Below are 12,261 nucleotides of genomic sequence, written 5' to 3' on the forward strand. Positions count from 1 at the left end.
CCATGTCCAAAGCCCTCTCTCTCATCTCTCCCTCCCATCTCACTGCCCTCACTCGTCTCCCTCCCATCTCACTGCCCTCACTCGCTCATCTCTCCCTTCCCCTCTCACTGCCCTCACTCGTCTCACTCTCTCATCTCTCCCTCCCATCTCACTGCCCTTACTCGTCTCACTCTCTCATCTCTCCCTCCCATCTCACTGCCCTCACTCGTCTCACTCTCTCATCTCTCCCTCCCCCTCTCACTGCCCTCACTCGTCTCACTCGCTCATCTCTCCCTTCCCCTCTCACTGCCCTCACTCGTCTCACTCTCTCATCTCTCCCTCCCATCTCACTGCCCTCACTCGTCTCACTCTCTCATCTCTCCCTCTCACTGCCCCCCCTCTCACTGCCCTCACTCGCTCATCTCTCCCTTCCCCTCTCACTGCCCTCACTCGTCTCACTCTCTCATCTCTCCCTTCCCCTCTCACTGCCCTCACTCGTCTCACTCTCATCTCTCCCTTCCCCTCTCACTGCCCTCACTCGTCTCACTCTCTCATCTCTCCCTCCCCCTCTCACTGCCCTCACTCGTCTCACTCTCTCATCTCTCCCTCCCCCTCTCACTGCCCTCACTCGTCTCACTCTCTCATCTCTCCCTCCCCCTCTCACTGCCCTCACTCGTCTCACTCTCTCATCTCCCTCCCCCCCTCTCACTGCCCTCACTCGTCTCACTCTCTCATCTCTCCCCCCCCTCTCACTGCCCTCACTCGTCTCACTCTCTCATCTCTCCCTCCCCCTCTCACTGCCCTATCTCCCCCTGTATCTCCCCTATGCTTTGCCAACATCTATTCCTCACCTCATAATAAAGGAGAACCTCCCCAGCATGTTGTAATAGCCACTTTGATCTGGCACACCACAGGGCATGGTGAGTGATGGCTGTAATACACCACTTCTCTACAGTGCCTGTATTAGGGCCAGGCGAGTGAGCAGCGGTGACAGCAACAGCATAATATGAGTCCAAAATGGCACCCTATTCGCTACTACTTTTAGCCAAGGCTCATAGGGCTCTGGTCAAAAGTGGTGTTCTATATAGGAGATAGGGTGTCATTTCAGATGTAGACAAAACTGTGCTGGAGTTTGCCTATCTAGGTTGATTAAAGGCCCAAGATCACAGTGTGACAGTGGCACACAAGTTTATTAGGGAGGTCTTGAAACGTTATACTAGTTTCAGAATGAAAATGTGGCTGGGGTACGCAAGAAAAAAGACCTATGGAACTAGTTACAGTTCATACGGTTGGAAACTGGTGTACTGATAATATTGCCATTATCTTCATTCTTTACTGTTTGCCCCTTGTAATAAATGAGATGATGATGACTGCATGATGATTGTTAATCATGATGATGGTGAAAATCATGAGTATGATGACCATGATGATTATTAAGATAATGATGATGATGATGGCGAGGAGGATGATTGTTGTTATTATAGTTATTATTAATGTGACGAAGATGAATATTATGATCATCATGATGATGATGATAACGATGTTGAAATCTACTGAGTAAACGTGAAGCTCGAACAAATTTGGCATAATCACGTACCCCTATTCTCCTGTAGCCGATTCTCAAATCCATATTGGCGATGGGACGAGGGCGGCAATCAGCTGCGCAGCGCTCTAACTTTGTCGGGTCATTATTTGAGCTCCATATCGCTACTTCCCAGTCGCGCTACATTTAGAGCGAGAGAAAGAGGGAGAGAATTCAGACTTTTATTGTGACTCCGTAGTAGGCCACAGCACAACGGAATATTTAGTTGTTGTGTGCGAATTAGTTGTGTATCGATTTGATACATCATATTTGACTTCGAGTTTTGGTTGCGGTTCTGAAATCGGGGAGTGTCGCGCCGGGTGGAAATCAGGTTTGAGGAATCAGTGGGATATGTTGATCTGTACATGAGCGCAGCGCATTCTTCCGAAAGAAGGTAACATTATATATCTGTTACATCGTACTGTCATTCTGTCCAAATGTCTGTTTAATATTTGGTGCCTGTGAATGGTCTCTATCGCGCCACAGAATCAGTTTAACCAAGTGCAAGTTGATTATTTCAGCCTAAATATTGTTGTTGTTCTGGCATTTTATGTTTACAGAACACCGTTTACATTTAGAAATGCGCCGCGTCATCTTTTTGACACGGTAGACCTTCTCTGTCGCTGTTGTCAATATCGTTATTATCCTAAATACGTTTTATAGACACGTGAACTGCCTGCTATACAGCCTTAGACATCGCTGAACTGTGCCATTAGAGCTACCCCTACCCTGCGGGAGCATCCTTCACTGTCTAGAATGAACTTTCGAGAAAGCGGGAGCCTATCTGACAAGTAGAATGAATTAGCTAGAAATCAATAATTGGCCAATGCTATTTCCAGCGGAGGGAAGTGCTTCTCCTAGGATTCCATCCATGTAGCGGTTGTGCTGTTACATGTGTCAGTTATCCAACAGCTTTTCAGTACATCGTTATAATCACATTCATGCAATATTGAACCCTGATACCCAAAGAAACTACCTACCTAGTGTCATTCATAGTAGTTTACAGACGCATATATGCCAATATCTCTATTTTTTATAGGCTATACATTCAATCTCAATCTGATTCCTTCTATTTAGGCTAATTTATACAATCTAACTTTATCATCGGTGACAATCAGCTGCGCCTATTCCTGTATTTTCACACATGTTTTTGCAACATCACTGTATTGTGTAAGTATTAGACTGGCCATAATAATATTTTGATTTGATGGGAAGAGCGGTGCACCTTCTGGGTTTTTGCCTTTCTCTCCCCTGTCTTGACACTGACTGAAACATGTGCTCCCTATCCCAGGCTGCACCTCACCAACACATAACAGCACGTTTAACCGCGGAGCTAAGATGAAACCACTCCTGTTCCTGCTCTGGGAGACTGGGCTAGCTCTCTCTCTGCTCTACTCGACTGCACAGGTATGTAAAGTGTGATATTGTGGGTAGGGCCCTCTAATTGGACGAGGAGGCCACCCACTGTGGAGTTGTAAAACGTAATGTAAAGTGTGATATTGTGGGTAGGGCCCGCTAATTGACGAGGAGGCCCCACTGTGGAGTTGTAAAACGTAATTGACCATTCACATGGTGGCATTTAAATAACAGTTTGATTCAATTTGATATGGCACAGTGTTTCCGAAATTGTGGGTAGGGCCCGCTAATTGGACGAGGAGGCCACCCACTGTGGAGTTGTAAAACGTAATGTAAAGTGTGATATTGTGGGTAGGGCCCGCTAATTGGACGAGGAGGCCACCCACTGTGGAGTTGTAAAACGTAATGTAAAGTGTGATATTGTGGGTAGGGCCCGCTAATTGGACGAGGAGGCCACCCACTGTGGAGTTGTAAAACGTAATGTAAAGTGTGATATTGTGGGTAGGGCCCTCTAATTGGACGAGGAGGCCACCCACTGTGGAGTTGTAAAACGTAATGTAAAGTGTGATATTGTGGGTAGGGCCCGCTAATTGGACGAGGAGGCCACCCACTGTGGAGTTGTAAAACGTAATGTAAAGTGTGATATTGTGGGTAGGGCCCTCTAATTGGACGAGGAGGCCACCCACTGTGGAGTTGTAAAACGTAATGTAAAGTGTGATGCTTGTTCAACCCTGAAAAAGGCCCTGGGTTCCAGAATATTGGTTCTGTTATAAATGATTGGGAGTGATGAAGGGTGCATCTCAGTTGTATTTCCTTAATTCTTTGAGTCTGATGTCCTCACCTCCTTCTCAAAGCATGTTGGAGGAGAAGGTCTGAGGGGAGAACCTCCCCTCTGGGCACAGATGTCAGTTCAACGTCTAGTTTTGATTTACATTTGGTTGAGTTGTCAACTAACGTCAATTCAATGTTCAAATTCACTCAGTGTATTTAGGTTAAAAGTTGGGTGAAAAAATGATGAAATTCCCCACATTCATGACTTTTTACAAATCCAATCAGTTTGATTCAATGTCATCACATTGCAATTTTGGGTTGAAATGATGTAGAAACAACAATGATTCAACCAGTTCTTGCCCAGTGGGTCAGATCTTCTGCAATGCGTTTTGAAAAGGAGACAAGGATGTGAGAAATCAAGCAAAGACCAGATTAACCCGTAGAGTGGCTCACTTTCTTTGTTTTTTCAAATTGATTGTCAGTATATAGTCTGCACCTTGTCAACTATGTGGGGGTGTGCCTCTCTTCCAAATGACACTCCGTTCCCTATGTAGTTTACACTACTAAGTAGTGCACGATATAGTTTACACTACTAAGTAGTGCACTATATAGGGAAAACGGTACCGTTTGGGACACACAGATGGTCACATCTCGAAGCTCTTGTTCCTGGCTATTTCAGCCTATACAGGTGTGTGGCTATTATTATAGATGTGTGTAGTACATATTATTGTAGATGTGTGTAGTACATATTATTATAGATGTGTGTAGTACATATTATTATAGATGTGTGTACTACATATTATTGTAGATGTGTGTACTACATATTATTGTAGATGTGTGTAGTACATATTATTGTAGATGTGTGTAGTACATATTATTGTAGATGTGTGTAGTACATATTATTATAGATGTGTGTACTACATATTATTGTAGATGTGTGTACTACATATTATTGTAGATGTGTGTAGTACATATTATTGTAGATGTGTGTAGTACATATTATTGTAGATGTGTATACTACATATTATTGTAGATGTGTATACTACATATTATTATAGATGTGTGTAGTACATATTATTGTAGATGTGTATACTACATATTATTATAGATGTGTGTAGTACATATTATTGTAGATGTGTGTAGTACATATTATTATAGATGTGTATACTACATATTATTGTAGATGTGTGTAGTACATATTATTGTAGATGTGTGTAGTAGTACATATTATTGTAGATGTGTGTACTACATATTATTGTAGATGTGTGTAGTACATATTATTATAGATGTGTGTAGTACATATTATTGTAGATGTGTGTACTACATATTATTGTAGATGTGTGTAGTACATATTATTGTAGATGTGTGTACTACATATTATTGTAGATGTGTGTACTACATATTATTGTAGATGTGTGTAGTACATCGCTATGGGACAGTTGGAGGATGTTCGTCTAGCCTGGCTATGTGTCTATTTGGAGCCAGCTGAATTGAATGTCACCTCTCTTTATGAGGATCAACCCTCTAAAGCCCTAAGGTTGATATATATATATATATAGTGATTATAGTAGTGGGTTGTAGTGGTGTCTAATACACACACATAAACAGACACACACACACACACACACACACAACACACACACACACACACACACACACACACACACACACACACACACACACACACACACACACACACACACACACACACACACACACACACACACACACACAGGCTGCTGAGGGCCAGGTGATAACAGAGATCTGTTGGGCTCTGCCACTGAGTGGTGAGGCCTTTTTTTAGGATAAGGGATGCATCCCAAATGGGACACTGGTCAAAAGTAGTGCACTTTATAAAATAGGGTACCATTTGGCATGCAGACAAGGCTTGCTAGTTAACATGTAGTAAGCTAGTGTCTGAAAACAGTTGGAGCACACTGAAACCTGAATCTGCCAGTTGACTGTGATGTTGGACACGCTGCTTTAGGCTTCTACAGGAGACCAAAATAGAGTTGTAAGTCTGTTTGATGATTTGTTTGTATAACATGCTGGTATTTGTATTTACATGTTGTCTGTATGGAGTAAAGGGAATTACCCATAGAGATTAGAATAACTTTGAGTCTCCTCTCCTCTCTAGTGTTGATTCAGTTTTCCCAATAGCCTAATGTAGGGCCCCTTTACAGCACTTGTAATTGTCTGGTTTCTGAAAGATGTGTCTGTCTTATAGGTCCAGTCCTGCATTTAATTTCTGTCTGTATGTGAGTGTAACACGTGGAGCCGTTGCGTGGGTAGTAAGTCAGAACAATGAAAGCCACCAGTGTCGTGAGGACAGGCGTGTCTGCTAAGGCTCTCTCCTAGTTCCCAGCCCTCTCACTCATCTGCTCATACAATTAGACCCTGAATCTGGTGCCTAACCTCTTAGTGACCACGGCCCTGACACACACACACACCTGCACGCATGGACACACACAGACACACACATGGATGCAATAGAAAACAAGGAATCCACAGAGTCCGACCAATTGGATCCTGGTCTAAGTGTGCAGCGCCCATCATTGTTGGCTCAATAATCCCCATTTTTTATTTAACATTGTTATCAGGAAATATTCCAAAAGTATGTAAATCAGCTCTTGTGCTGCCACTTCATAAGGGCAGGGATAGTAGTGATCTTAATTATTATCACCCCATTTCATGGCTTCCTTTTCTAGTTAAGATTATTGAATCCTTGGTAAATGTAGAACTTTGCTCTTTTTTGTCTGAGAAATTAATTTTGAATGTAAACCTCACAGGGTTCAGGCCTGGACAGAGCACTAATTACAGCAACCACTCTAGTAGTGAATGATCTTGTCAATGCTTTACACACTACAATGAAATGTGCTGCTTTGTTTGTGGACCCGTCAAACACTTTTGATACTGTTGATCATGCTATTTTATATGTTTTCCTCAATAGGCCTGAGCTCTGTCGCCTGTTCATGGTTTCAGGATTATCTTAGTGACAGAACTCAGGATGTTGTGATTGATGCGGTTAAGTCTGAATTTATTGAATTATGTAAAGGTGTACCACAGGGGTTGATTTTGGGTCCTGCTCTCTTCACTATTTACTGTATATACACACCATTGGTCAGTCTGTTAAAAATGGTGAACTTCATCTATATGCAGATGATAGTATTATGTCTGCTACTGCCCGACTTGATCCGACTGTTGATCCGACTGTTGATCTGACTGTTTGATCTGGCTGTTGATCAGGCTGTTGATCTGGCTGTTGATCTGACTGTTGATCTGGCTGTTGATCTGGCTGTTTGATCTGGCTGTTTGATCTGGCTGTTGATCTGAATGTTGATCTGACTGTTTGATCTGGCTGTTGATCTGGCTGTTGATCTGGCTGTTGATCTGACTGTTGATCTGGCTGTTTGATCTGGCTGTTTGATCTGGCTGTTGATCTGAATGTTGATCTGACTGTTGATCTGACTATTGATCTGGCTGTTGATCTGACTGTTGATCTGAATGTTGATCTGACTGTTGATCTGGCTGTGTATCTGGCTGTGTCTAAACTACAGTCAGCTTTTAGAGCTATGCAGGAATCCCTTGCTGATTTAAAACTTGAAAACTAAATACATACTGTTTTGAAACTCTCTCAGAATGTTTCAGAAGACCTACATGTTCACTCTTTAGATGTTTCTCCAATCAAACGTGTTCCCGCATATAAATACTTATGTCTTTGACATTTTAAAAACATAGATGAACTGGTTAAGAAGCTAAGATTTAAAGTTGTCTTTTTCTACAGAAACAGATGGTGCCTTTCTCTAAGCAGTAGGAAGCAGATCATTCAGTCAACCTTTTTATCTGTTCTTGTTTATGCAGCTGCTACTACACTTAAACCTTTGGATATCATCTACCATAGTGCCCTTTGTTTTGTTACAGGTGAAGGTTTTAATACTCATCACTGTATCATCCTGTATCAAAAGGTTGGCTGGACTTCGCTAAAGACCCGTAGGTCTCTACATTACTCCCTTTTTGTTTACAAGGCCCAAATTCATAAACTTCCATCTTATCTAACTTTGTTTTTGAAGTATAGACACCTGAGATGATTGTATAGACACCTGTGATTGGTTAACTGTTGAGGTTCCTAGGGTCTCCACAGAGCGAGGTAAATCTGCTGTTAGTGTTAATGCACCGTATTGCTGGAACAAAATTCTAAATACTTTTAATCTTGATGTTCTGGTGCCGTTCTGATTGGGGTCTTATTGTGAATTGGGGACTTATTGTGAATGTGTATAGTTTGGGTGTAATGTGTTGTTGTAAATACGGGGCGCATTTGCAAAAGAGACCCAGGTCTCAATATATTGTCCCTAAAGGTTAAATAAAAAATAATAATATGGATAGATACATATGTACACATGACTGCTCTCACACACACGGATGCATACTCACATAGGCAGGCACGTGCACTCAGGTAGGCTTTCCCTCTCTCTCCTTCTCTCTTACACAGCTGCCAGGGGTCTTTCACCGGCCACACCTGTGGCTTAGCCTCCCTCTGTGACCAGTGGAACAGAGGCTCACACAGGCCCTGTGTGTGTGTGTGTGTGTGTGTGTGTGTGTGTGTGTGTGTGTGTGTGTGTGTGTGTGTGTGTGTGTGTGTGTGTGTGTGTGTGTGTGTGTGTGTGTGTGTGTGTGTGTGTGTGTGTGTGTGTGTGTGTGTGTGTGTGTGTGTGTGAGAGAGAGAGAGACTCCTAGGGAACAGATGGAGGGGAACACATTATATCAGCTGAGTGCTTTAGCAGATAGCATGTCCAGGTTTATTTGTAATTCTGTTGAGTTCATGTCTCCATAATATATCAGTTGTCCATTCCCCCACTTTATCTCTCACACACACACACACTCCAACTGTGCCTCTCTCTTAGCTGCATATCGCCCCAGTAATGAGTTAACTGCATAAAACGACGTGCTAAACTCCTTAAAGTCTCTTAAAAGTGCTGATTTCACCACATTTGTGATCACGTGTCGCTGTAAATACTGCTGCTGACAGGAGCAAGGGACACAGCTTGCTCAGTCAGAGCACCGGCCTCCAGAATGCTGCAGTGATTTGTGAGTTAGACCTCAAAACACTTCTCTTTCTCCCCTAAACGCTGTTTTCCCGGACCCAGAGTAGCCCTTTCCTGCAGTCAATGACCAAAAGCGCCCTCTTTGGCCTCATGGGTGGAATGTTATTACTTTTTCATAATTTCATAATTATTGAAGATACTTTTTTTTACGACATCTGGTGTGTCAATGTCAAACAGTTTTGTTATATTTCAGTCTTCTGTGATCTATATAAAGTGTAATATTGGGATGTTATACATTTCAACCAAATCTGACATGGTACATTTTTATTTTTATTTTTTATTAGTCCATAACCATGTGTGTGAGGTGTATACTTTTGTTTCAAAGTAGATTTGCTTAACACTACAAATAATCTCTCTGTGTGGGCCTGATTTAGCCCACTGCAGTAATTGAAGAAGGCATCTATTTATCCTTCAAAAGTTTAACTCATTTAAACTTTTTTCTTTAAAAAAACACACAAAAAACAGACTAATTAAAGATGGTCTGTTGCCGGTCAACGTATGAGCCCCATACCGTCTTGGGCTCAATGTTAGTCTCCATTTTTTACGGAATTCGTGACTGATACAAAATCTCTGAATCTCTGTGTGGCCCGCTGTAATCTACTCCTGACCTGTACTTTAATGTAAACTCAATAGAGAATGTCCACTGAAAGTGTTTTTCTGTTGAAGCGTGAGGGAAAGATTAAACTTGGTGGTGGAATGTTTTGGGCATTGGACAGTAGAGTCAGCCAGCCAGCCAGCCAGCCAGATAGCCAGTCAGTCAGGTCAAATGAGGATTAGTAGGGTGGAGGGTTATGGGGGCTGTAGTTAGGGAAGGGTGGGGAGTTATGGGGGCTGTAGTTAGTAGGTCCATGCTTGGCTGGGTGTCCGCCTGGATTATGACAAGCAGATGTGGGATTAGACTCACGCTTGATTGGCTTTTATTGTTGCCGTGGTTTTCTAGAGGTGCTGTAAGACTTAGAGCTCTGCTTTCCTCCTCTTCAATTTCTCTCTTTCTCTTGATCTCTCTCTCGATCTCTCTCTCCTTCTTTCAGTGTCACTCTTTCTCTCTGTCTCTATCTCTCTATCCCCTCTTTCTCTCTCTCTGTAACCTCTTTCCTGTCTCTGTCTTTGTCTTTCCTGTATCTCTCCCTTCCCCTCTTTCTCCCTATCCCCCCTTTCTCGCTCTCTGTACTCTCTTTCCTGTCTCTGTCTTTGTCTTTCCTGTATCTCTCTCTCTCTCCCTCCCCCTCTTTCTCTCTCTCTGCCTCAGACTCCAGAGGTTACTGAGTACAAAAGTTCACTACTGGTATTGCGCTGTTAGTCAGGCATCCATTTTGACAGATTTAGCTCAGGTCAACAGGTCAACACTTTGTTGTTGTGTTCATTGGCAACAGAAAATAGTGAGAAGACTGTGTGTGTGTGTGTGTGTGTGTGTGTGTGTGTCTGTGTGTCTGTGTGTGTGTGTGTGTGTGTATAGACTCAGGAATAGAAGAATAGATGGTAGAGGTCGACCGATTAATCGGAATGGCCGATTAATTAGGGCCGATTGGTGTTTTTGGACGCAGATTTTGCAGATTACATTTTTATTTTTATTTTTTACATCTTTATTTCATCTTTATTTAACTAGGCAAGTCAGTTAAGAACACATTCTTATTTTCAATGACTGCCTAGGAACAGTGGGTTAACTGCCTTGTTCAGGGGCAGAACGACAGATTTTTACCTTGTCAGCTCGGGGATTCAATCTTGCAACCTTACGGTTAACTAGTCCAACGCTCTAACCACCTGCCTCACGAGGATCCCGCCTGTTACGTGAATGCAGTAAGAAGCCAAGGTAAGTTGCTAGCTAGCATTAAACTTAATCAATCATAATCACTAGTTATAACTACACATGGTTGATGGTATTACTAGTTTATCTAGCGTGTCCTGCATTGCATATAATCGATGCGGTGTGCATTCGCAAAAAAGGACTGTCGTTGCTCCAACGTGTATCTAACCATAAACATCAATGCCTTTCTTAAAATCAATACACAGAAGTATATCTTTCTAAACCTGCATATTTAGCTAAAAGAAATCCAGGTTAGCAGGCAATATTAACCAGGTGAAATTGTGTCACTTCTCTTGCGTTCATTGCATGCAGAGTCAGGGTATATGCAACAGTTTGGGCCGCCTGGCTCATTGCGTACTAATTTGCCAGAATTTTACGTAATTATGACATAACATTGAAGGTTGTGCAATGTAACAGCAATATTTAGACTTAGAGATGCCATCCGTTAGATAAAATACGGAACGGTTCCGTATTTCACTGAAAGAATAAATGTTTTGTTTTCGAGATAATAGTTTCCGGATTTGACCATATTAATGACCTAAGGCTCGTATTTCTGTATGTTATTATGTTATAATTAAGTCTATGATTTGATAGAGCAGTCTGACTGAGTGGTGGTAGGCACCAGCAGGCTCGTTAGCATTCATTCAAACAGCACTTTAGTGCGTTTTGCCAGCAGCTCTTCGCCGTGCTTCAAGCATTGCGCTGTTTATTACTTCAAGCCTATCAACTCCCGAGATGATGAGGCTGGTGTAATCGATGTGAAATGGCTAGCTAGTTAATGGGGTGTGCGCTAATAGCATTTCAAACATCACTTGCTCTGAGACTTGGAGTAGTTGTTCCCCTTGCTCTGCATGGGTAACGCTGCTTCGAGGGTGGCTGTTGTCAATGTGTTCCTGTTTCGAGCCCAGGTAGTGGCGAGGAGAGGGATGGAAGCTATACTGTTACACTGGCAATACTAAAGTGCCTATAAGAACATCCAATAGTCAAAGGTATATGAAATACAAATCGTATAGAGAGAAATGGTCCTATAATTCCTATAATAACTACAACCTAAAACTTCTTACCTGGGAATATTGAAAACTCATGTTAACAGGAACCACCAGCTTTCATATGTTCTCATGTTCTGAGCAAGGAACTTAAACGGTAGCTTTCTTACATGGCACATATTGCACTTTTACTTTCTTCTCCAACACTTTGTTTTTGCATTATTTAAACCAAATTGAATATGTTTCATTATTTATTTGAGGCTAAATTGATTTTATTCAATTGAATAAGTGTTCATTCAGTATTGTTGTAATTGTCATTATTACAAATACATTTTAAAAATCGTCCGATTAATTGGTTTCAGCTTTTTTTGGTCCTCCAATAATCGGTATCAGTATCGGCGTTGAAAAATCATAAGCGGTCGACCTCTAATAGACGGGCACATGGCTGTTATCTCCCTCTGACGATGGTGTTGGGGTAACAGGTACGTAATCATAGGGTGTACTTCTTGGAGCCTTCCTAACATCAACACCTTCTCTCTGTAGTGGAGGGAGACTCAAAACACTCAGAGGGTATTAGCACTGCTCACGCGTTTTCTCCAAAGACTACTTTCTGGTGAGCAGGTATCCACGTTGTCGCACCACAGAGATTTTCATTGCAATCCAGTAAAGGATACACAATAT

At 42.2% G+C, this 12,261-nt stretch overlaps 1 protein-coding gene across 1 annotated transcript in view; it reads left to right on the forward strand.

The window, feature by feature from the left end:
• Positions 1-1,625: 1,625 nt before the first annotated feature.
• adamtsl3 (ADAMTS-like 3) overlaps positions 1,626-12,261 on the forward strand; it is a gene marked incomplete at its 3' end in the record, with an annotated part of 209,578 nt that continues 198,942 nt past the window's right edge. Inside the window, 2 exon segments of the mRNA XM_042318865.1 lie at positions 1,626-1,955; positions 2,853-2,968. Coding sequence (XP_042174799.1) covers positions 2,900-2,968 — 69 coding nt within the window.

This window comes from Oncorhynchus tshawytscha, unplaced genomic scaffold (genome assembly GCF_018296145.1).
Source record: "Oncorhynchus tshawytscha isolate Ot180627B unplaced genomic scaffold, Otsh_v2.0 Un_contig_8142_pilon_pilon, whole genome shotgun sequence".
NCBI lineage: Eukaryota > Metazoa > Chordata > Actinopteri > Salmoniformes > Salmonidae > Oncorhynchus > Oncorhynchus tshawytscha.